Source organism: Dermochelys coriacea, chromosome 1 (genome assembly GCF_009764565.3).
Source record: "Dermochelys coriacea isolate rDerCor1 chromosome 1, rDerCor1.pri.v4, whole genome shotgun sequence".
NCBI lineage: Eukaryota > Metazoa > Chordata > Testudines > Dermochelyidae > Dermochelys > Dermochelys coriacea.
In genome coordinates, this window is record NC_050068.2 from 80872851 (window position 1) to 80897427 (window position 24577).

At 41.7% G+C, this 24577-nt stretch overlaps 1 protein-coding gene across 26 annotated transcripts in view; it reads right to left on the reverse strand.

Annotated features, from left to right (window-relative positions):
- Nucleotides 1-24577, reverse strand: part of MYCBP2 (MYC binding protein 2) — a 444438-nt gene that overhangs the window by 331273 nt on the left and 88588 nt on the right. For all 26 annotated transcript variants that reach the window (XM_038370114.2, XM_043504638.1, XM_043504632.1 and 23 more), the window contains exons 6-11: nt 24112-24354; nt 23746-23817; nt 21916-22012; nt 14944-15017; nt 11669-11807; nt 10755-10831 (exon numbers count right to left, since the gene is read on the reverse strand). In XM_038370114.2, coding sequence (XP_038226042.1) covers nt 10755-10831; nt 11669-11807; nt 14944-15017; nt 21916-22012; nt 23746-23817; nt 24112-24354 — 702 coding nt within the window. The remainder of the gene's footprint in view (nt 1-10754; nt 10832-11668; nt 11808-14943; nt 15018-21915; nt 22013-23745; nt 23818-24111; nt 24355-24577) is intronic.

The window sequence follows — 24577 nt, forward strand, 5'->3', positions numbered from 1 at the left end:
AAGAGGTTATCCATCTAGAGATGGTCTGTGCAGAGACCTTTGACCCTTTTGTGAGGTCCGCATATGAAACGAACAGTGGGGCAAAGTATGAAACAATTCAGTCCTGTTCAAATGAAAGGTTAGACACTGCTTGACATTCAACATATGGAGGAGCTGTTCCTCTGGGAAGAAATGCGTTTTAAGGAAAAACACACAGATAAATATACCACCTGATTTCAGATGAAACTCAGATCATCCTGGAAAAAACTTTGGGCGTGGCCAAAGCATTATTTCTCCCTGGAGAAATGCACGTAAGAAGGGCCCACCATCGGGGCCTGCAACTGACCCACCCTCCTTGCAGATGTAATAGTTATCAAGAATGCAGTTTTCTGACAGGAGAAGACAGGAGGGGCAACAGACAGAATGCAAGGGGCTCAAATGGAGGGTCAGAACTGCATTTTGGTCCCACAATGGGACTCGCTTTCGGACCTGACAATGTAAGTGAAGAAGCCCTTTCAGAAATCTTATCACGGTAGTATTGGAAAGAACTGATTTCCCCTAAAGAAGGGGATGAAACACAGATATTGCTGCCAAATGCACTCAGTGAACTGAGGGTCAGCCCTGATTTCTAAAGATGTAGTAGGTAGTCCAAGATGTCCTAGATGGGAGTCCCTGTTGGTTGAGTCCCGCAGACCAAGAACCGCAAACTGAGAACCTCTTCCACTTCACTAAGTAGGCTGTCCTAGTGGAGGACTTCCTACTGTTGAGTAGCACATGTTGGACAGACGCCAAGCACCGTTCTACCTCTTCATTCAGCCATGCAGCAGCCATGCCATGAGGTGCATGGAGCTGATCACAGGACGGCCATAGTTCCGAGTGAGCAGGTCAGGACAGAGACGAAGAGGTATGGGAGCCTTGAACGAGGAGATATGTGAACCAGCACTGTTTCAGCCACACCACAACAATTAGGATGAGCTTGCCCCGATCCACCTTGAACTTGAGGATGCCCTGAGGAATGATCAGAATAGGGCGAAAGGTGTACAACAGAGTCAACCACATGCTGCAGTGGAAAGTATCTGAGAGGGAGCCCGGGCTGAGCCCCCCCAAAAAACAGAACTGGCACCACTTTTTGTCTTTTCTCATCACAAAAAGGTCAATCATGGGGATGTCCCAGATCGCAAAAACAACCTTGAGGACATTCGCTGTCAGGGACCACTCATGGCTCACGGAGAAAAACCTGCTGAAATGGTTCACAAGACAATTCTGCATCTCCAGCAAGTGGACTGCTACTGTAGGGATGTCTTCTTTGATGCAGAATTGCCACAGGTTGATGGCCTCTGGGCATAGTAACCTGAAAAGTGCTCCTCCTCCTTTGTTCACATCGCAGTGGTATTATTGGGGAGTATGTGAACCACTGAGTCCCTGATACGGTCCCGGAAGGCACAACATGCATTGTGGATGGCCCAAATGTTGATATGGAGCGAGGTTTCCTGTTCCAACCCCTGGCTCTGCACACACTGAGTCCAGATGCATCCTCCCTCCCTTCCTCCCTCCCCCCACCAAAAGGGAAGCATTAGTAACTAAAGTTGGTTGGAGAAGGCTGAGCGAAGGGGACTCTTCAGTACACATTGCATGCGGATGCCCAAAAGCTCAAGGAGTCTATGACTAGTGGAGTCTATCCAATCTATCCAGAGAATGTAAGGCAGGGCAGTAGACCATCCTGAGGCCACATATGAAGAGGGTGAAAGTATAACCTGGCTAACTAGATCACCTATGTCCCAACAGGCTCAGAGACATCCTGACTGTCGTGGAGGGCTGAGATTACAGACTGAGGCAGAGCTGTTGAATTGCCTGGAAACAGCTAGTTGGAAGAACGCTCTCGACCTTGTGGAATCTAACAGGGCCCCAATGAACTCAATTTTCTGAGTGGGAACCAACGATGACTTTCTGGCATTTAAAATGAACCCCAGTTGGTGGAGCACAGACAACATGATAGTGACATTGGCGAGAACCTCCTCTCTAGAGCCGCCCCTCAGTAACCAATTGTCAAGTACAGAAAGATATGGATTCCTTTCCTCCTGAGATATGCCATGATCACAGCAATGCATTTGATGAAAAGTCAGGGGGCAGAAAAGAGGCTAAATGTTCTCCTACCACAAACCAAAGAAAATTTCCTGTGATTCGTTAGAATCGCCATATGAAAGTAAGCATCCTGAGATCCAAAGCAACTAACCAGTCATTCTGAGACAGCGCGGGGAAGAAAGCCAATAGACTGACTATGCTGAACTTCATGTATTTGATGAGTATGTTGAGGCCACGAAAGTCAAATATAGATCTTATCCCGTCCTTGGGTTTTGGTATTAGGAAGTACCAGGAGTAGAAGCCATGGCCCCAACGTTCTAGCAGAACTTCCTACACCTCTCCCAACGTCAGCAGAGGGCTGACTTGCTTAATGAGCAGTGTTTCATGAGACGGGTCCTTGAAGAGGAATAGGGGGATACGGATGGCATGTGTAAAGGAACTGGATGGCATAGCTCCATCTGACAGTGTCTAGAACATAGCTGTCAGAGGTAATCAAGTCCCACACGTTGTAAAAATGGGACAGTCTGTCCCCAAAGGAACATGGGGACAAAGAGCGTAAAGCAATAATTAGAACAGTGCTCTGGACCAAGCACTTAAAATGGCTGCTTAGCAAGTGCCAAGTGAAGGCATGGACTGACTGAACCCTGAACCTGAGTGATTCCTTTTGTGAGACCTATCCCTCTTTCTGGGGTAGTTGCCCTGCTTCCTGTTGCTGAACCCCATAGTAGCATCTCTGCATGGGCTGTATATACGCCCCAAAGGACCTCCAGGTAGCCTTGGAATCCTTAACGGAGTGCAAAAAGTGTCAGTCTTGTCCAAGAACTAGGTCTGGATGTCAAAAGGCAAGTCCTCAATGGCTTGCTGGACATCCAAAATGATCCCAGAGTTTTGCAGCCAGGAAGCTCTCCTCAGAGTAACCACAGAGGCCATCACCCTGGCTGAAGTACATCAAGGGGAGACTGCAGTGATATCTTGGTCACAAACCAGCCTTCTGTGACAAACACCCTAAATTCCTCACGCAAGCCCTTGAGTAACTGGTCCACACACTTGGACACTGCTGACCAGTTGAGAAAATCAAATGTGGACAGCAAAGCTTGTTGATCTGTTGGGACGATAAGGTATAGCCCAAAAGTCCAACTGCTTGGAGTTTCTATCCTTAAGATGGGCTTGAATTTACCCTGTCAGGCGCTGTCATTCATTGCCATTACAGCCAGAGAATTCAGGGACAGATGGGAACAGAACCCTTAAAATCCCTGCACAGGAGCAAAACAGAGCTTCTCCATGCGCTTAGCTACCAGTGGTACTGAGGCCAATGTACTCCACAGAGCTCTCACTGTCTCTAAGAGCACATTATCCAGAGGGCCACTCTCTCAGGAACAGATGGCTGCAGAATGTCCACCATTGTGTGTGTGTTCTCCTGGAGAAACACTGCCTGGATGCAGAAGAATGCAGCTACACAGTGTAAGAGGTCCTGGTATGCCATAAAGTCTTCCAGAAGGGGAGGACAAACCAGGCAACACTGCATCATCTGGAGATGAGGACTAGGCTCTTGGCTGAGCCAAACCAGCTCTTGCTCCTGGAATGACATACCCGGACAGAAGGACTCCAGCAGCTCTTCAGGGAGGAAAACCACCGATGTCTGAGCTTGCAGCTGATCTGCAGCCACCATTGTCAATCTTCCCTTTGAACAGGACCAGGAGCAAGATCTCCACTAACAAAGAGCATCCCACGGTCTCCAAAGTAGCCACTGATATGGATAGGACACTGGTGGCTAGTAGGTGCCAGGCCAGGGACCTCCATCCTGGTCCCAGGGCATATGTCAACCGTGGCAGCCATACTGGTCTACTGGCAGGCAAAGCAGAGCAGGAGAAGGATGACCCCAACTTGGAAGCAGAAGCATCCTGTGATCTCAAAGTCATGGATGGAGCAACTCCCAAGGGAGCCAAAAGAAAAATCAATTCATCTGTTGCCCAAAATGAGTCTGGCATCGGTGCCCTCAATGAAGGCGGTACCATCAGTACCAACCATGCTGGTGCCGCAGGCAGCATCAGTCCCTGTGCACCCAAGTGCATCAATGCTGAGGGTGGTGACAGTTGCCATGGAAGCAGCTGTGGCATCAATTAAAGCGGGGCCACGGATGGTCCCAGTACCGAGATCCCCGGTACTGATTCTGGTAGCATACCCATCCCAGCCACCAGGGGAGAAGAATCTTGGGTACAATACCAAGGGGCCCAATGATTGGTGGCCTTTAGAGGGGCTATCGAAGGTGCTTGACTTGTAAAATCTTTGACCAGCAATGAGGATGGGCATGAAAGACAGGGAATTTCAACCACAGTCTGGTACTTTGATGCAGTGGATTTGTAAGGCCTCGCCCTTGTCAGTACCGGACTCAATGAACATCTGGAGACCAGAACCGAAACAATGGTATTGGGGTTATGACATCCCTACTCAGTACTAGGGAAGAGCCAAAGGTATCTGGGCATCATGTGCACCAGAGCCAGCCCTCCATCAGTCTGAGCTCTTTCTGGGGGAGCAAAGGAGTTGCCCCACAACCTGGAGCCATCATAATTGGTCTTATGAGACCTCTTCTTTGGCACAGATGACAGAGAAAGGCTCCTGAGTCTCTTCAGAGAGGCACCTGCCCCAGAACAAGAGACAGCAGCGCTCTCCAAGGGTGCTCTCCGGACCAAGGAGGGCCTCAGTACCAGGTCATGTCACATGGCCTGTTCAAGCAGGTGCTGCTTGAGGCAAAGCTCCCGTGCAACGCGAGTCCTCTCCTTAAATGATCTATGCTCTTTAAGGTGCGTCTTACCAAGAAAAAGCAAGCACCACATGTGGGGTTGCTGTTCGAGATCATTCCTCCACATGAACGGCAATGTTTAAACCCAGATGAGGGCATCACCAGGAACGCTACATAGCAACTAACACTAACTACATATAATAAAAGTAGGCTAAGATTAAATGCAAAGTTCTGAGACCACAACCACATACAGAGCTCCGACTCCAGCCACAAGCAATAAGAAGGAACAGAACATGGATGCACATCTCAAATTTCACTTCAGCCTCCAGACACAGTTAAAGTTATAAAAAGTTGTTGAAAACTTTAAAAATCACCCCTAAAGACAAAAAGAAAAGGAGTACTGGTGGCACCTTTTTGTGAATACAGACTAACACGGCTGCTACTCTGAAACCCCTAAAGACAGTGTCAATGAGTTTGACCTGGACAAATTTCACATTGGTGGCAATGTGCTGTTCTGTACTGTATGCAGCAAGGCTGTAGCTTACAGTCGAAGGCTGACATTTGTAGAACACATGGAAAGCACTAAAACTGAATGGAAAAAAAAAATGAAAACAAGAGGCTGAAACAGCAGGACCATTGACAATAGTAAAGAAACAATGCACTGTGACTAGCTCATTCCATTAATTTTATTTTATGACGACTAATGGCATTGGTGGTTTCAAGCTTGCTTAAAAATTGTAAATATATCAATAAAACATTGTGTTCAACTAATACCTGTATATATTGTGGCTAAGGAAACTAAAGTTCAGCGTTTCATTTTAATAGCGGAAAAAAGGCAATTTTTTTTTTAATTAGAGAATTTGGGTTTTCTTTTGTTTGGTTGGTTTTTTTTTAAAAAAAAATCACAGAAAACTAGGACTCCTGGTTCTAATAAAACTCCAGCTGAATTATAAAGAGCAATTTACAGGTAGTACAGTGAGATTTGGTGGGGGGTGGCATACTATTCTGGCAATAAATGGATTGTAGAATGTGAAGATCATGCATATGTAAACCACCTGTGACAAAGTTCCTCCTCTACCTCGGTGGTCTTGCACTTATTGGTGGATTTTCCCTCCTTGGAGCTTCACGGCAGCCCTTAGTTTGGCCGTTTTCGTGAACCCACAGTCCAGGTCAACTCCTCCTGTGTCTGACCAGGAGTTAGGAGGTTTGGGAGGGAGGGGAGGGAACCCGGACCCACCCTCTACTCTGGGTTCCAGCCCAGGGCCCTGTGGAATGTAGCTGTGTAGAGTGCCTCCTGGAACAGCTGAGCGACAGCTACAACTCCCTAGGCTACTTCCCCATGACCTCCTCCCAACACCTTCTTTATCCTCACCATAGGACCTTCCTCCTGGTGTCTGATAATGCTTGTACTCCTCAGTCCTCCAACAGTATGCTTTCTCACTCTCAGCTCCTAGCGCCTCTTGCTCCCAGCTCCTTACACATGCACCACAAACTGAAGTGAGCTCCTTTTTAAACCCAGGTGCCCTGATTAGCCTGCCTTAATTGATTCTAGCAGCTTCTTGATTGGCTGCAGGTGTTCTAATCAGCCTGTCTTAATTGTCTCCAGAAGGTTCCTGATTGTACTGGAACCTTCCCTGTTACCTTACCAAGGGAAAAGGGACCTACTTAACCTGGGGCTAATATATCTGCCTTCTATTACTCTCCTGTAGCCATCTGGCCCAACCCTGTCACACCTCCTACCAAGTACTACTCAAAAAACCTACAACAGCATGGATTATGCAGCTCCTCCAGCAGGGCTGCATGAAGGCAATGTTATGAAGAATAATTTTTGCTTCTTTATTGGTTCTATCAGAGTTAATGCAGATATATCTACCTGAGCTAGAAATTACACCTCTAGCTCCAGCACCCAGAGATGGTTCTTACCAGACTTTATTCATCTACTCTTTGATCACTTACTGATTTCAGCGACGCATTGCAAAAGGTAGAGATTGTGCTATTTGCATTTGATGTAAAGGTGATGGCTGCACAGCTGCTTGTTGTCTGTGTAGCACTCACATCTCAGCATCTGTTTTACCAGCTATTCCCATGGTTTCAGATATACATAGCAGAATTCTGAGCATTATGGTACCCTGAAGTTAAAGGCCATGGAGATAGAGTATACACAACCTTCTGGGTTTGGTCTGAGAAGAATTCAAACTTTTTCAGGGCATTTCCATTAATCTCTGCAGGTTTTTGGAAGGTCAGGAAATATTTTATGATTAGCAGTGTCAAATACTACACAGAGTGTTTTGGAAGGTGTAGTTCCTCTTATGTTATTTTTTTTAAACAGAGACATTGAAGTTCTCCATTAGAGCAACAAGAATCGTCTCTCTACCCTGCCCTAACTTGAAGCCTGATCAACAGGGATTCAGATATTGCCAGTGATGTCAGAAACTTCTTTCCTAGTTTATCAATTAGAAAAGAAAAGTTAAACACTGGATGGTTATTTTCTGAAGACTAGCATCAAATAACCTCTCTAACTTGCCCTTTAATCATACTGAGCTTTTTCTACTTTGTTTTATTTTGTTTAAAAGGGAATGTGCATAACTGATTATGATGATTTTCCTAAATGATCTCCACACTCACTCTAAGGATTTTGATTTCCTCACTTTGTACTTCAGGATCTTTTTGACTAGTTTATTTTATTTTGAAATCTACCTTCCTAACAGTATCATAGTGCTACTTTTTGATATAATCCCAATCCTGAAAATGTTGAACAAAGGAGAAAAAACGGATTCCAGGAATTTTTTTTAAAAAACATTTGATAGAAAAGAGTTGCATTCTTGTAAATATGGGATTCAAAAAATGAAACTGACCAAAATACTGCAGTACTCAAAGAATCCATACACTGACATATCATTGGATACGATACTTTGTGTGGATTTCAATATACACATTATGTTAAAACATTCATTTTCAGTAAATACCTACAACCACTGTGGAAGAGTAAATTAAAGGTGAATGTTTGTTACTATACCACAGTAATCATCATGTATATTATTGATAAACCACCACAAAACATGGGGCCAATTTTTTGCTGACATATCACGTACAGCACCATTGATTATGTTTGTCGTTTAGAAACCTTTATCTCCAATGTCTCATAAGATGTTAGACAATATCATCAGAGTGTCTCTGAACTTGTTTTGTCTCCAAAGTTTAACTTTCTTAGAGAATGTAAAACCTCATGCAGCACTCTTGAAGATGATCAGGGTTGTCAGTAAATCAAACATAATACTACAGAGAAGCAGAGCTATGAAAACTACCACGTTTGGTTTGAAAAGGATTTTGTACATTTGAAAGAGAACCACTTCAAATTCATTTGCAATCTCCTTCATTTGAAAAGATTCCAGATTGAGCAACTTCTATTTTTACATGGTTAAACCTTATTATAAAAAGAAAAGGAGTACTTGTGGCACCTTAGAGACTAGGTGCCAAAGTACTCCTTTTCTTTTTGTGAATACAGACAAACACAGCTGCTACTCTGCAACTCTTATTGTAACTCAGACACAATTTGGATTTGTAAGTTTTATGCCCATTGTCATAGGTTCAAACTACCGTGCCAAAAGCAGAACTCTGATCTTAGGGAAATAAAATATCTCCCTAAACTGTTCGATATGAACAGCCGCGAAAAAAATCTAAACAGTTGTCCAAATGGGAAAATCACAATAGGTAATACACAAGGTCATACAAACTGTAACCAAGATAAAATGTTTTCCCCGGCTGACTTTTCCAGTTAGATCACAGATATCAACTAATATGCAGCATATCTCTGAGAAAAGTGAAAATATAGTTTCCACTGAGCTGAGCTAACCTTCCTAACCACTAGGAATAGGCTTAAGCCAACTGAGGGTACAAGAGAAAGTATCAGGTTTAAACTCTAAATATACAGCAACAAGCAACCTGTTAAGAACTTGTGGAGGACCACGCAGCATAAAGGAGGTCTGTAGAAGTATCTAGGGCTTGTAGATAAACAATTCAAGCAAAATAAAATAAAATAAAATAAAAATAACAAGAAGACTGCAACCTCATAATAAGGTTGATTTTAGACATACAATTTTAACTAAATAGTTCTCACTGAGTTCCTCAGGATTCCCATTTAAAAATACCAGCCTCTTTAAAAAAAATAGTATTCCAAAAAAAAATCTGCATTAATATTGCTTCCTTAAAAGGGGCACTGACAAGGTACAAAAAATTGAACTATTCACGTTGAAATCCACTTTGAGTTACTAAATTTTACAAATTAAGTAAACAAAAAAGCTTTTTAAAACTGAAGAGAATTTTTTAAGTTTAATTTACTTTTCACCATCTGTGTTGTTTCTTTTCTTCACTTCATCCAATTTGGATTGAAGATAAACTGATCATTGTGATACCTCACAAGAACTAAAAAGTAAAAAAGTAGTATATGGAATTCCACCATTACAAAACTGTTTAAAATTCCAATCTATAAAAAACCTGCTTTCATTCACATGTAAAAAAGTTTCATGAAAACATGTCTAAACTTATTGAGTGAGACTCACCAGTCCAGAAAGCATCTGGACAAAAGCTCTACTAACCAATTTAGTGGTGAAAAGGACGTTGCACAGAACTTCCGCACTGGGAAGCATTTGATCCACTGTATGCTTTGTAAAGTCTCCTCCACCGCTACCCCACCCTTTTTTTTTTTGGTAAACACAAAACCTAAATTATGACAAAAAAAATTTGATAGCACAGCTTAGAAAGTTTAGGGTCTAAAGGCTGTTTCTTAGCTACTCATTAAGAAAAATATGTCAAACTTATATGCAAGAATGTAAAACAATCCATTTACAATTACTATGCAACACTATAACTCAGCGGTTCTCAACCAGCGGCCCAATTAGCACACAGTTGTGTGCTAAAAAAAAACCTCAAAATTTGTCGCTTTGATCTAAAAGGCGGCAGGGCTGGCTAAGAGGGGGACAGTGTCAGGAAGCCTGCTGGAGCACTCCTGCCAGCACGGGGCTAGTGAGTGCCGCGGGGGGCAGGGTGCGGGATAGTGGGTCTCTGGGCAGGTTTGGGGGACAGGGCGCACTCTGGGCAGTGAGGCGGTGGGGGGCGCTAGGAACCAGGGGTTTATGGGAGTGCTACAGCAGCTCCAGGTTTTAGGCTGCCCAATCCTGGGCAGCAGGAGTGAAGTCCAGCTGCCCGGCCCCACACCCAGGGCTCTGCTCCTGGACCCACCTGTTGAGGAGTCTCTGGGCAGGGGGGCACTGGTTCTCAACCTGCGGCCCACATAACACATTGTGGGCTGCATATGCAACCCACAATGATAAATACGTTGAGATCCACTGCTATAACTAATAGTGCCACCTCCTGTTAAAGCAAAAACATCATTTTATGGCCCTTCCCTCTCTATAACCCAGCAATAACTCTAGACATTCCTTTGGATTCCAGCTGAGGAGCACTTTTCACTTAGAAAAGCCAGAAGCTGCTTTAACAAAACTGAAATTAAGTAGATGACAAAGTTAGAGAGTAAATTTTAAGGCAAGTTTTGTATACATTCAACTACACAAACATACTAAGTAAGAACATATAGGCTTTACTTGTAATTTAGTAATTAATTTTGATAGGACTGAAAAAATGTGAACATATGACATTTGGTTAATGAATGAATAATCCAGTAATTTTTGTTGCTATAATTTTCTTTAAGAGAGGGTTATAAAAAAATTAAATTGCTATATGAACACTACTTAATCTTATTGGTTTGTCTTTTCTACATCACAGTGAAAGCAAATATATATAAACTATAGCCAACTGCCAATGTACAGTAGAATATATTTTTAGAAGCAGAAATGAATCTTTTTCCAAACCAATATATCAACTCTAATTTCCATAACAAGATCTGGTAGCATATTATTTATGCAATTTAATATCAATAATGAAATATTTCTAATACCTTTCCACTAGCAGTTTTCATTAGTGCAAATTCTCTTCCTGCACCAAGAACAGCTGACTCCTCATCGAACCCTGTACCTGAGAGCATAACAAGATGTAAATTAGATATGCAATTTATATGTAGCTGGTTTTAAAGATAATTTTTTCCTTATGTGCCTCATCGTGCAATGTTGAAGTAGAAGCAGATTTTGTCGTTGATGTCAATTAACAATATGATCAGAACCTCAGAACAACAATTAGTTCAAGAAAGCTTTCTTTCAACGTGAACTAAACCAAGTGATATGAAATTTCAAGTTTACAATTATATCTCTAATTATAGAAAAAAATCAGAGCTAAAATAAAATATATTTTCCATGAACATTTTCACAAAGTATATCTTCAATTACTTTCATTACAATGGGAAAGTTTTAAACTAATTCCAAAAGGACAACTATGTTTCACTTTAAATCCAAATGGATTCCAAGTGTAGAGGCATGGCTAACTTATTTTAAATAATGATCCTTTTTTACATAGGATAAAGTTGATTGCTACAAACCAATATGGGCATGGGTTTCAGAACTATGAAGGTCCATGTTAGTAGTCATCAGTATATTTGTAATGGAGCCAGGGACACTGGAACAGGGGGGTGGCGGGGAGAGGGAGCATAGCCCCAGGGGTGGGGGTGGAGAGGAGCAAGCGGGGGGTGGGATCTTGGAGAAGGGGCAGCATAAGTGGCGGTTCAGGCGCAGGTGGACCACCAACTTTTAGTGAGCTTCCACCACTCCTGAATGGAGCTCTCAGTCGGAAAAGACCACTGCTGCTCCCCTTACTTGTTCTTGTTCACTTTTATATATCGGTTTGAATTATAGTACGAAGTTTGTACTATAAACCACTTATAATGTTGAAAGAAGAAGACATTACAAAATGAAGCCTTACTGATAATGTGCAAGTCTTTCTCCAGATCAAATAATGAGATACCACAGGCATGTAAGCACTTTCTAGCAAGTTTAAGCTGCAGTTCTTGTTGCAGTACTGGCTCCGTACTTGTTGCAAATATTCGAACTACAAAGCCATCCTGTAACAAATAAATCATTTAAACCATTAAACAAACATTTTAGTTAGTTTCTGTGCCACAAGTAAGTCTGATTTAATCTCACCCTGCGAAGAGTATACTGTGCATCTCAGTCATCCTTCAAAACAAATCAGTAGGCAACACGCTGACAAAATTATGGAGGGGTTTAAAGGTAGAAAAGTGACTAATAATTGGTGAAAAAAGTGTAAAAAGAATAAAAGACAAGTAATGTTTTAGAGATCTAAAGAGATAGGCCTAAAAAAGGTACTTTTTCAAACATAACTGTTTCTGCTTCAAATGTATTAAAATCCAAACCAAGACACACAAGTTATTGAAACTAATAAAACTGTGGCACGTGTTGTCTTTTAATGTTTATTCCATGGGACAAAAGTTATGCTGACCAATTTTTAGTCTTGGCAGCTTCACAGTGTACGTTTCCTAAAAGGCTTTAAGTAAACATTTTATGGTTCATTTCATAACAGCTAAGTAAGTGTGCATAAGAAAACCAACAAAATGGTCCGAGTCTGGTATTTCTCTTGCTACAAATAATTTAACATTGTCAGATAACACAGATAACATACTTTTAAGCCAACATGAAAACTGTAACATGACTTTTGTAACTCTTGTCCATAGATACATATTACCTATCTTAACAGATCTGTTTGCTCCCCTCAAATAGAAATGAATCAAGGCTAGAATCAAAACTGATTTATTTGTGTCACAACCTAAGCAATTGGGTTTTCCCCCTCATACCAACTTCGTTTTTCTTAACAGCGAAATAGCATACACGGAAAGAGAAACGTTAGATAAGAATCAGAGCACTGACTACACTGACATCAGAGATTAAAAGAATGCCTATGTTAAAAAAGACAAGTATTCAACAAGCTATATACTCCAATTTTCAGCTGCTAAAAAAATTCAGCAGTGTATTCAAAAAAGTCAGGTCAATCTGTGCAATGTGAAGTTCAATCCATTCTTCCATTTTTACTGCTGGAAATTACAAAAAAGTAACGCTTTAAAAAAAAAATTCCAAAACCTTGAAAATTAGAAGGTGTTTTAAAATATAATGAAAGTAGAATATGAGATGAGTTTTCTCAGTTGCCATTTGGAAAAGATCACACACAAAATTTAAATATGGTACTAACTATTCCACTTGAACACTATAAAGAACTTGGCATAGCAACAAAAAACACACACACACACACACACACACACACACCCCACCACGTAAATACACAAAACAGATCTGAAATACAGATTTCAGAGTGGTAGCCGTGTTAGTCTGTATCAACAAAAAACAATGAGGAGTCCTTGTGGCATCTTAGAGACTAACAAATTTATTTGGGCATAAGCCTTCTTGAGCTAAAACCCACTTCATCAGATGCATGGAGTGAAAAATACAGTAAGCAGTATATATATTACAGCACATGAAAAGATGGGACTTGCCTTACTAAGTGTGTGGGGGGGGAGAATCAGTCCTAACGAGGCCAATTCAATCAAGGTGGAAGTGGCCTGTTCTTAACAGTTGACAAGAAGGCGAGTATCAGAGAGAAAATTACTTTTTGTAATAGATCTGAAATAGAATCCCACAGACAAACTTCCCCAAATTTTGAGGAACTTCAGCTCTGTATCTAGGTCCAGACTTCACATCTCCAGATTCTTTATAATGAACTGAAACAAGACCACTAAACCACATATTAACAGCTTTTTACTGTTAACTTAAGGAAGTTTGATACGTGTGTGCTGAAGTCAATTTTCAGTTACATGAATGAAAGGAGAATCTGAAACCAACACCTGTCCCCACATTCTGTTCCTACAGTATAAAAAAAAACACAAAAATGAAATTCACATTTGAGGATGAGGTATCTGTAGGTATGCCCAAATGTATGCATAAAACCATTCTTCTCCACACACTTGGCTCAAATGTAGTATGCCAAGTGTGTAGAGAAGAATGGTTTTACATATAGTTTTAGAAAGTATAGCAATGCAAAAGGCCTTTTTAAAAATGAATAAACTGGATAGAAAATCCATAAGGGTAGGTAACTATTTTTAAAGGATTATCCATGAAGGTAGATATTCCTAATAGTAATATAATACTTTGTACTTAATGGCTTGCAGACAACCACTTTACAAACAAAACGTAAGTGGGCTATACCTCAACACCTCTTCAAAGAAAGGAAGTATAAGGACAGCGTTTTACAGATGGGAAACTGAAGCAAATGTTAAATGAACTGCAACAGTTACACAGGAAATCCATGGCAGAGTCAGAAAGAGAACACCTAGATCACTTAACTCATTGCCTAACTCATTTTTCACGAGATAAACCCTTTCCATAAACTTGCCAAATTAATAGCAATCCCTGCTGAAAGATCTCACCCAATGAATTTGTGTAGGGGGCTTTAAAAACCAAATGTTTGCTTATAGTGTTTAATTTTACTGTAGGATGAGCAGCCAATCACGGTTTTGCTATTAGATTGTTTCCCCTTCTCCTGCCAAGACAATGCTGCCTCTAATGAAATTAAAAATTATCCATCATTTATTCAACAACAGAAAATGAAACCTGATACTACTCCCAAATGTCACACTAGAATTCAATCCATCACAGTAAGTGTACAATTTTTTACTACCTTATCTGAAGGAAACCTGTTTTAAAAAGAAATGCAGAAATCATCATAAAGTGAAGAAACTCCAAATGGCACAATAGTTAAAAGTATGTCCCTTTTAGCCTCAGTGTTCTTTTGAAACAGAACACGCTTTACTGAAAAGCATCACTCAAATTACCTTGAAAATAGGTCATGCTGTATATGAGTAGAACGGCAAGGAAGTCCAGCCAGCCACATTAAAATAAACAAACTTTTCAGCCCACAAAATCTCATGTATAGAAGCAGAGCTACCAAACTGATTATAAAATATACGTCTGAAAAGGATATTTTGTCACAATTGAAGATGCAGTATGAAATCTAAGGTTTTGACAGATGCCTAGCAATTTTTCATTTTCTCTAGCTATGTGTTTTTGCCTTTATCTACACTAGCCAAAAGGAGTCAGTCTTTTTATCTGAAAGACGACCACTTAGTTCAGTGACATTTGTGTTGGCTGAGAAAAAAAACAAAATGTCTACACTACACATTGAATACTTACATCTCTAGAAGCTGCTATCTGATTAATGTACTCTCCATCAGTGAAAAGGATATTCTGCCCTTCAGTGTTGCAATCTGTATAGGAAAGAAAAAAATGCATTAATTCACCTCAATTAAAGACATTCTACTCCGTATCTTTGCCAAAGGACTATCACTGGTGTTAAAGGAGGATGCCCAAAAAGCAACCAAATTTAAAAGTCCATTTTTGCAGAATATAAACTAGAGTTTTTACATGTTCTTCTTTACTAGGATTTTTCTTTCCAAAAAATTTTCTCTTCATGTTTTAATAATGAATATGCACCAAAACTTCCAAAAAAAAATGCAATGTTTACTACTATCTTCTTTTATAATTATTAAAACCACACAGCATCTGGAGCAAAGGGGGTTTCCACAATACTAGATGCTTAGCATAATAGCAGTATATATGTGATGGGTAACCCAGACTACTATGAACAAGCTTAAAATCTAACAAGATGTCTGTTAGGGATATAAACTTGCAATTTTAAGTAAAAACATTTTATTGGAGCCAGTAGCTTTAAGGAGAAGGCCACCCAATGAGATAGTTCTTTTTTATTCAGTATTGGTAGCACAATCATTATTAAGGTTGCCTGACACTTCCCATTGTAATACCCTGTTTTTAGTTTTTTATATCTTGGCCAATCTTTACCTAATTTGATCTGAAATTTTTTATGTCAAGTGTTTCCTCAGGCTGTGGTCGTAAAGTCACCTTGTCCTTGGAGAACTGTGTGTAAGGAGGCTCTGCCATCAGAGCCTGCAACCCACATGTACTCCTTATGGATGTTAACACTATAAGGTATGCAGTTTTCTGACACAAAACCAGAAAGGGACAGGATTCCAGGGGATCTAAATGAGGTCCGATTAAAGCTGCTTGGCTCTCGGACAGGAAGATGGAGATGAAGAAGCCCTTTTAAGAATCTTCCTACCATGGTACTGGGGAAGACTGATCTTCCTTGAATGGGAGCTGAAAGGCATATATCGCTGTGCAATTCACTGTCAGTGAGCCAAATGCCAGTCCCAACAACTAACTACAGCAAGTACTCCCAAGATGTTCTGGATAGAAGCCACGTCAGTTGAACTCCAAGGGCCAATGACCATACTGAAAATTGCTTCCATTTCGCTGAATAGACCATTTTGGTAGAGGGTTTTCTATTGTTGGGTAGGACCTGCTGAACAGCTACCAACCACCGCTCTCTTCCTCTCATTTAGCCATGAAGTAGCCACGCCGTTAGTTGCAGGGACCTGAGGATGGGATCCAATGTATGGCCATAATACTTAGTAACTAGGTCGGGATGGAGAGGAAGTGGTATGGGAGGCTGAACTGATAGCGCAAGAAGGTCAGGGAACAGCACTCCTCAGCCACACCAGGGCAGTGAGAAAAAACCCAACCCACCTTTGGCTTGAGGATGACCTGTGGGATGATCAGGATTGGGTCGAAAGCATAGAGGAGAGCTGACTGCCAGCTGAGATGGAAAGCATTGGACAGGGAGCCTGGACAGAGGACCCTTCAAGAGCAGAACAGATGACATTTCCTGTTGTCCCTCATAGCAAACAGATCAATTGTTGGGATGCCCAAAGCTACAAAGATGACCCAGAGAACACTAGTATTCAGAGACCACTTTTTGACTTGGGGAAAAATTCCTGCTGAGGTGCTCTGTGAGATGATTCTGGACCTTGGACAAACGATTGGCTAATGGAGTAATGCTCTCCTCAGTGCAGAACTACCACAACATGACTGCCTCTTGGCAGAGCATCTAGGAGTATGCTCCCCGTTCCTTGTTCACATAATGCACTGTGGTGAAACTGTCGGTAAGTATGTGAACCACTGAGACCCTGATACAGTACAGTAAAGTGCGACATGCATTGTAGATGGCCTGAAGCTCCAGCATGTTGATATGCAGAGAGGACTCTTGCTCAACCACAGACCTTGAACTTGCAGTGACCTCAGGTCCCCGACCCATCAGGGGGGCGTCAGTGACAACAGACCTGGTTGATAAGGGCCAGACAAAGGGAACACCCTCACAAACATTCTCTGGAAGCATCCACCACTGCAAGGAGTCCAGGACCAGTTGAGGAAGGCAGGCCAACCTGTCCAGGGGGTGAAGAGTCAGATGATAAACCATCCTGAGCCACATTTGGATGGGGTGAACACAATCTTGCAAGCTAGACCACCTGCATGCAAGCAGACATGCAGCCCAGGAGCACAGTTGAACTGTATGGGAAGGCTGAGACTGCAGACTGATTCAAAGGTGATGAATCAACAGAAAATGGTCAGTCAGTTGGCAGAAATGCTCTCAAACTCAGTCTATATTCTGGCCCCAATGAACTTGATTATCTGAGCAGAAACCAAAGTTGATTTCCTGATGTTTAGGATGAGACCCAGACAGTCAAGCAAGCACAGTGTAGTGGCGACATGAGAAAACTTCCTTTCTGGACCTACCCCACAGTAACCACAGTACAGATATGGATTCTTTTCTTCCTAAGATATGCTGTCATGACAACCATGCATTTGGTAGAAACCCAAGGGGCAGAAGATAGGCCAAATGGAAGCACCATATACTGAAAATGGAACTCTACTACAATAAAAATCGAAGGAATTTTCTATGGCCTGAAAGAAGGCATCCTGAAGGTCCCAGGCAGCAAACCAGTCATTCGAAGACAACACGGGGAGGACAGTTGATAGAACGAGTATTCAGAATCTCATAGATGTATTTGTTGATGCAGCGAAGATCGAGTATGGGTCTAACCCCTCCTCCCTTGCATCTGGGAACCACAAAGTACTGGAAATAGAAGCCATGACCCCAGTGTCCCAAAAGAACCTCCTCCACCACTCTTAGAAAGCCAGCAGAGAGCAAACCTGCTTGACAAGCAGTATCTTGTGAGAGGGTCCAAGAAAGATGGGTGGACAGGAACTAGATGGTATAGCAGTCTGCTGGAGCTTAGGACCCTGCTGTCAGTGATGACAGAGCCCCAAGCATTGTGAAAGCACAACAGCCAACTGGAACACTTCTCTGAACCAAGCATTCAATATGGGCACTTGGGAGGTGCCAGGGGAGGGTGCGTAGAATGGATGAACAACAGACCAGACTGCCTCCTCCTATGGGATCTATACCATTATCTGGGTTAGTCTCACTGTCTCTGGATCAGGAAAGGCTGCCCAAATATGTGCTAAAAGAAAAGGAGTACTTGTGGCACCTTAGAGACTAACGAATTTATTTGAGCATAAGCTGTCGTGAGCTACAGCTCACTTCATCGGATGCATTTCGTGGAATGCATTTTTTTTCCCCCACCAAATGCATCCGATGAAGTGAGCTGTAGCTCACGACAGCTTATGCTCAAATAAATTCGTTAGTCTCTAAGGTGCCACAAGTACTCCTTTTCTTTTTGCGAATACAGACTAACACGGCTGCTACTCTGAAACCTGTCAAATATGTGCTGTGGACAATACTGCTTCTGATGATCACCACCGTAGTGGCACCTCTATACCCCCAGCTTACATACACCCAAGGAATGTAGGGTAGCCAGAGAATCCTTGAAGGAGCGCAGAGTGTCATCCGTCTTGTCTGAAAACAATGCTTGGCCATTGAAGGGAAAATCCTCTATGGCCTGTTGCACATCAGGAACAATGCCCAAATTCTGTAGACAGGAAGCCTTTCTCATGGTCACCACCAAGGACATCACTCTAGCCTAAGTATCTGCAATGTCCAGCACAGACTGCAACGAAGTCTTAGCCAGCAAGTAGCCTTCGGTTACAAATGCTCCAAATTCCTCTCAACGCTTCAAGCAGTTGGCCTGCAAACTCAGACATAGCTGTCCAGTTCACAAAGCCGTACTTGGACAGCAGTGCCTGCTGGTTAACAATTCGCATCTGCAAGGAACAGGAGGAGTAAATCTTCCTGAACATCAGGTCCATTCATTTAGAATCCTTATTCTTGGGAGTACACTTAAACTGCCCTGCTTAGCTCTATCATTCACTGCAGTTATGATTAGGGAATTTGGGGCCAGATGGAAGTGAAATCCCTCAAATCCCTGCACTGCAACAAAGTAGTATTTCTCCATGTGCTTTGCTGTAAGTGGTACTGAAGCCAGCATGCTCCAGAAGACCTTAACAGGCTCAATGAGGGCATCATTAATAGGGAGGGAGACTCTCCCAAGAATAGATGGCCACAAGATACCCACTAACTTGTAGGTGTTCTACTGCAGGAATTCTGGTTGAATACCCAAGGAAGCAGCTTAGCTCCACAAAAGATCCTGTTATGACTTGAAGTCCTCCAACACCAAAAGGGAGGAAGAGCTAGGTACCGCTGAATCATCTGGGAACAAAGATGAAGCGGTTTACTGTACCAGAGCAGGATCCTGCTCCAGAACTGATGGACCTGGACAGGACCACCCTAGAGATTCCACAAGGGAAAGGTTCACCAGTTTCTGGGCCTCTGGCAGCTCAATGACCGCAGCTACAGACCACGTCGGTAATCTCACCTTCAAGCGAGATGACGAGTGGGACCTCCACGACTGAGGAGAGTCGCATGGATTCTACAGAGGCCACTGACATGGGTAAGGCATTAGTGGCCAGTAGGTGCCAGGCCCAGGGCCCCCATCCCAACCCTGAGACAAGCACTAGTCCTGGTACCCATAGTGCTCCATGAATGGCCTCAATGTGGGTCAAGTGATGGAGAATGAGAGAAGGAAGATCCTGACTGGGATGCCGAAGCTTCCAAGGCTTCAGGGGAATAATAGTGGAGCCAGCCCTAACAGTGCAAACAGTCCAACTCAACCATAGCCCAGAATAAAGAGGGAGCTGGTGCTAATGGTAGAAACAATACCAGTGGCACCAACTACATTTCCACCATTTCCGGTGCCAGAAGTGGTGTTGACAATGAAGTTGGCAGCAGTACCAAGGTAACTGACAGTTCCAAAGCGGATGGCAGTGAGTGCCACTATAGTAACATCAGCAGCACCAGTCACAGGGTTGCTGAAGACGCTCCCAATGTGAAGGAGGTCCCTTGAACCAAGCCCAGAATCTACCCCACTTCTACTGACTGTAAAAGGGAAACATCGGGGTACAGTGCCAACAGACTCAAAGGTTCAGCTACCCAGCCAGCTAACAGGGCTATAAAGCACATAGACCTGTCAAAGTCCTGGGTCAAGGGCGAGGTCTAGACAGATAGGCAGAGATTTGCTATGCCTGTTACGCCACCAGTACGGAAACAGTTGGTGCCAGCATCACCCAAACGGACACCTCAGGGCTAGAACTGGAGTCAATGGTACAGGGTCTCTGACCTCCTTTTGTAGTACCAGAGCAGTTGATGGAACCTGCCCCATCCCACACACCAGCATTCACCCCACGCCTATCCACGCTTCTTCTGGCAGAGGAAGATGATTCCCCAAGGGAATGAAATGGCTTCAGTCGGTCTTATATGACCTTTTCCTCAGCGACTAATCCACCTCGTTGGAGCGGCACCAGCTCCCGGATGCAAAGTGGCAGCACTCAGAACCACAGGATGACAAGGGCCTCGGTGCTAATGTAGGCCTCATGGCCTGTTCGAGCAAGTGCAGCTTCAGATAAAGATCTCTCACCACTTGAATCCATTTTGTGAACGTTTTGCAAATCAAACACTGCTCCTCACCATGGGCTTTGCCTAGGCACAGCAAGCACCATGTGTAGCAATCGTCGTTGGGGAATCACTCCCCCACATGACAGACAATGTTTAAAACCTGGTGAGGATATCACTAGGGAAATACTTAAACTACAACTAACTAACACTAAATCTAACTAACACTATACTAAGGGTCTGTGAAAGATTGTTGAACCATAGAACAGTGACAGGTTTCAGAGTAGCAGCCGTGTTAGTCTGTATTCGGGGGGGGGGGGGGGGGAGGAAGAGTACTCGTGGCACCTTAGAGACTAACAAATTTATTTGAGCATAAGCTTTCGTGAGCTACAGCTCACTTCATAGTGGATTTCAACCTAGGGTCCGCAGACTATATCCAAGATTTCCAAAGGGGTCCACACCTCCATTTGAAATTTTCAGGGGTCCACAAATAAAGAAGGTTGAAAACCACTGTCCCAGATTTGCATATTCGGGAGTTTAGTGGCATTCAGTTTTCAATAGTCTCCTTTGGCTCTGGTACATACTTTCACCTACAAGAAATACTTACGGTATAGTGAAAAAGCTTTACAGTCAGAAGCTAAAGGAGCTCAAGCTCAGAGGAGAAAATTAAAAGAAAATATAATCACAGTCTAAGTTTTTAGTCAGGGAAAAGATATTGGATACTAGAGGGCTCTTTAGCAGATAAGGCATAATAAAGTCCACTTCCTGAAGTTCAACCTGCAAATAAATACAAATTTTTAACAGTGAGGGTAAACAAACATTGGGAGACATCATCAAAGGATGTGTGTATTCTATACTATTTGGAGTCTTTATGTCAAGACTGGATGTGTTTCTGAGGCTATGGCAATACTAAAGAGCTTACAGTGTGCAACTGCGCTGCTGTAGTACTGCTACTGCAGACACTAAGCAGACAGGAGAGAGCTCTCCCATCAACTTAATTACTCCAGTCCCCCACAAGTGGCAGCAACTATGTCAGCAGGAGAGCCTATCCCACTGACATTGCACTGTCCACATTTACACCGACCTAACTGCCACTTACATCACTCAGGGGAGTGGCTTATTCAGACCTCTAAGCAACAATACTTATACCAACATAAGCTGTAGTGTGTACACAGCCTTAAGAGTTATGCTCTAATTTCACCAAGCTGGTGGAATAGATATAGAAATGTCTGGGTGAAGTATTGTGGCCAAAGTTATCTAGAGGTCAGACTTGGTGACAAAGCTCCTTTCTGACCTTAAAATCCATGAATTACTTCTCTAGCAGAGCCCCTATCTGTTGATCTTCAGAGTATGATGTCCCTTAAGTATTCCCACCACTCTTGGTAACGTCTAGAATTTCCTACCTGGCAAAGCAACTGTACCCTCTTGTTCCAAGGTTTCAGGATTTATTCTTATGGCTGTCATACTGTGATTGTTCACATCTCTATACAACAAATAACTCTGGTAAATTAAAAAGAAAAAGACATTAGAATGAAAGTATAACCTTCATAAACACTTTTAAAGGGATACTGTCAAACTGATAATCATTTACTTTTTTCCCCCATTAGCTATTTGTTTTCAAAATCAGATTTTTCTCATCTTCAGGTTCATACTTTATTCTCTATGCTAATTTTAATACAAAATGAGAGTTGAACACACTCTGTAATTCCTACTTTCTTGTGCACCAGAATGGTGACATTGTGCTCTGGAAGCCACATGCTCCCTCTCCAGTATTCTCTTCATAGGAATAAGATGCAATTACAAAAGCAACTGTTCAAATCTGTGTATTAGAGACATGAATGTAGATCAATGTATTAAAAGGTTAATGGAATTTTTGAGTGTTGTTTACTGTTATGTATTCCTATTTATACCATAGTGTCACCTACTAGGTAAAAATCGCTTTACAAAAAAACAAGATCCAGTGTATTTCTTTTGTCCTCAAGCACTACAGTGAAGATCTCTCCAAAAGACACAGCAATTCTGATAACAGCAACCCCAACACACATGGTTACATCCAATAGTTTGCTGTAACGTTCCTCCTCTCCTCTCAACCTTTGCAGGCTGCATGAGGGACATGCTTCAGGACTACAGATTTCATCCTCCATGGCTTCCCCAAGAACAGCATCTCTTCACCTCCTGGAGAAGCCCTGTACATAGCAGTAGCCCAAGTATAGAGTACTGCTGTGGAGTGCCCATGGACCATCCTGTAAACATATGTACTCTCCCAGGCTGAATTACAAGTTTCTTCAGATGCCAATCAGGGAGGTTTAAGTAGTACAAATATGAAATATAGACAAGACTGTCTATGGAAAAGAAATTTAGAAATAGTGAGATTGTGTTGACCGCATTACTCTGCTATAGACAGAAAAATGCTACAGATGGAACACATCTTCCTGCATTGATATTTTGTGTTAATACATATTTTGATAATATATTTGTTAAAATGTTAAACAAAAAATGATATACTGTACAAATGGAATAAATGTAATACTATAGTATATATTTTTGAAAGTAGTATTTAATTTCAAAGATAAAAGACTGAGAAAGTCAGCAGTTTCACAAAGCGATTATATGATGCTTAAAATGCACTGGATTATTTGAGCTCAAAATGATTAAGATGTAATAAAACTTGCTAAGAAAATAGCTCAAAAATAAATGAAGTAGTAAAACACTACTGAAAAAAACCCTTACTGGTAACTAAACATGCCATTCATGGTTATATTAGAAACAGTAATTGAGCTTTCCAATACAACAGTCTAAAACAATAGTCTAAATAGTCCAATACAATAGTCTAATAGTTGTACTGCTTTATAACCACAAAGCCATATATTTAATACTTTTTGGCTTGACAGCCTAAAAGGGAAATACAAAATTTATTACATCTTATTACAGAATTCAGAAACAAAACAGTACAAGATCTTCAAATTTTAAAGATAATATTGCAATATAGTCTGGCTAAAGCAGAGACTGCATTATCCCTTTTTTAATCTGCCAGCATAAAAAAAAAAGAAAAAAGAAGAGGTCCCTCCCCTATCCACAACAGAATTTTTAACTACACTGGACTGGCTTTATTATTTTACAGCCAGATAGAAAGGAACGCTGTAATACTTGTATAAAGCTGTCCTAAACTGTGCTACATTTGAATTAAATATTAAGTTAATTCTTATGTTTTTTGGTTTTATGTATTCTCCTACCTGAGCATACCCTAACCAAGACTTTTTTTCTTTTCTGTTTTTGATGCGGGATGTAGAATTGTATATATGACCCTGTAAGGTAACAAAAAAGTTAGTTTGACAATTGTTAGAACGACAGTTTTATAGTTAATTTTTTTTTTTTTTATCATCTAGCAACATTATCTTCTACAGCGATGAGAAATGAACAGAACAAGAAATGAGAAGCTGGTGAACAAACACTACAAGAATTTTAAAATCAATACATTTAAAAAATCATCAGTATTTCTAAGTTACAAGACAATCTAAAAGTCAAGCAAGACACCATAAAATGTCATTTAAAATTAAATTTTTTCAACTGCTATCATGAGTTTTCAGGAGTCACATTACCCTCACTGTCCCACTGTAGCCAGAGCCGATTTTGTAAAGTCCATCTTTGCATAAAAGGTACAGGAAGAAACCATCATTCTGAAGCAGACAATGGTCATCTTCATCTACAGAAATTTCTTTCAATGGCCATTTGTGCATCAGGGCTGCTTTCTTTATCCCATTACTGAACCAGTCCTGGATTTGGATTTTGCCCACCAGAACTGCCTGAACACTCCGCTGAAGAGAGTTTAAGATAGTTGGCACCTATCAAATGGTAAAGAAAACCCTATGAGATGGTACAAAACATTACAACTTAAGCAACATACAGAGGTAAAAATAAAGCTTTAGTCACTAATCCTGGGTCTGAAAATGTTAGACACACGATGTGGGTGAGGTAATAATATATTTTATTGTAACAACTTCAGTTGGTGAGACACACAAGTTGGTCCAATAAGAGATTACCTCACCTACCTTCCCTCCCTAATAT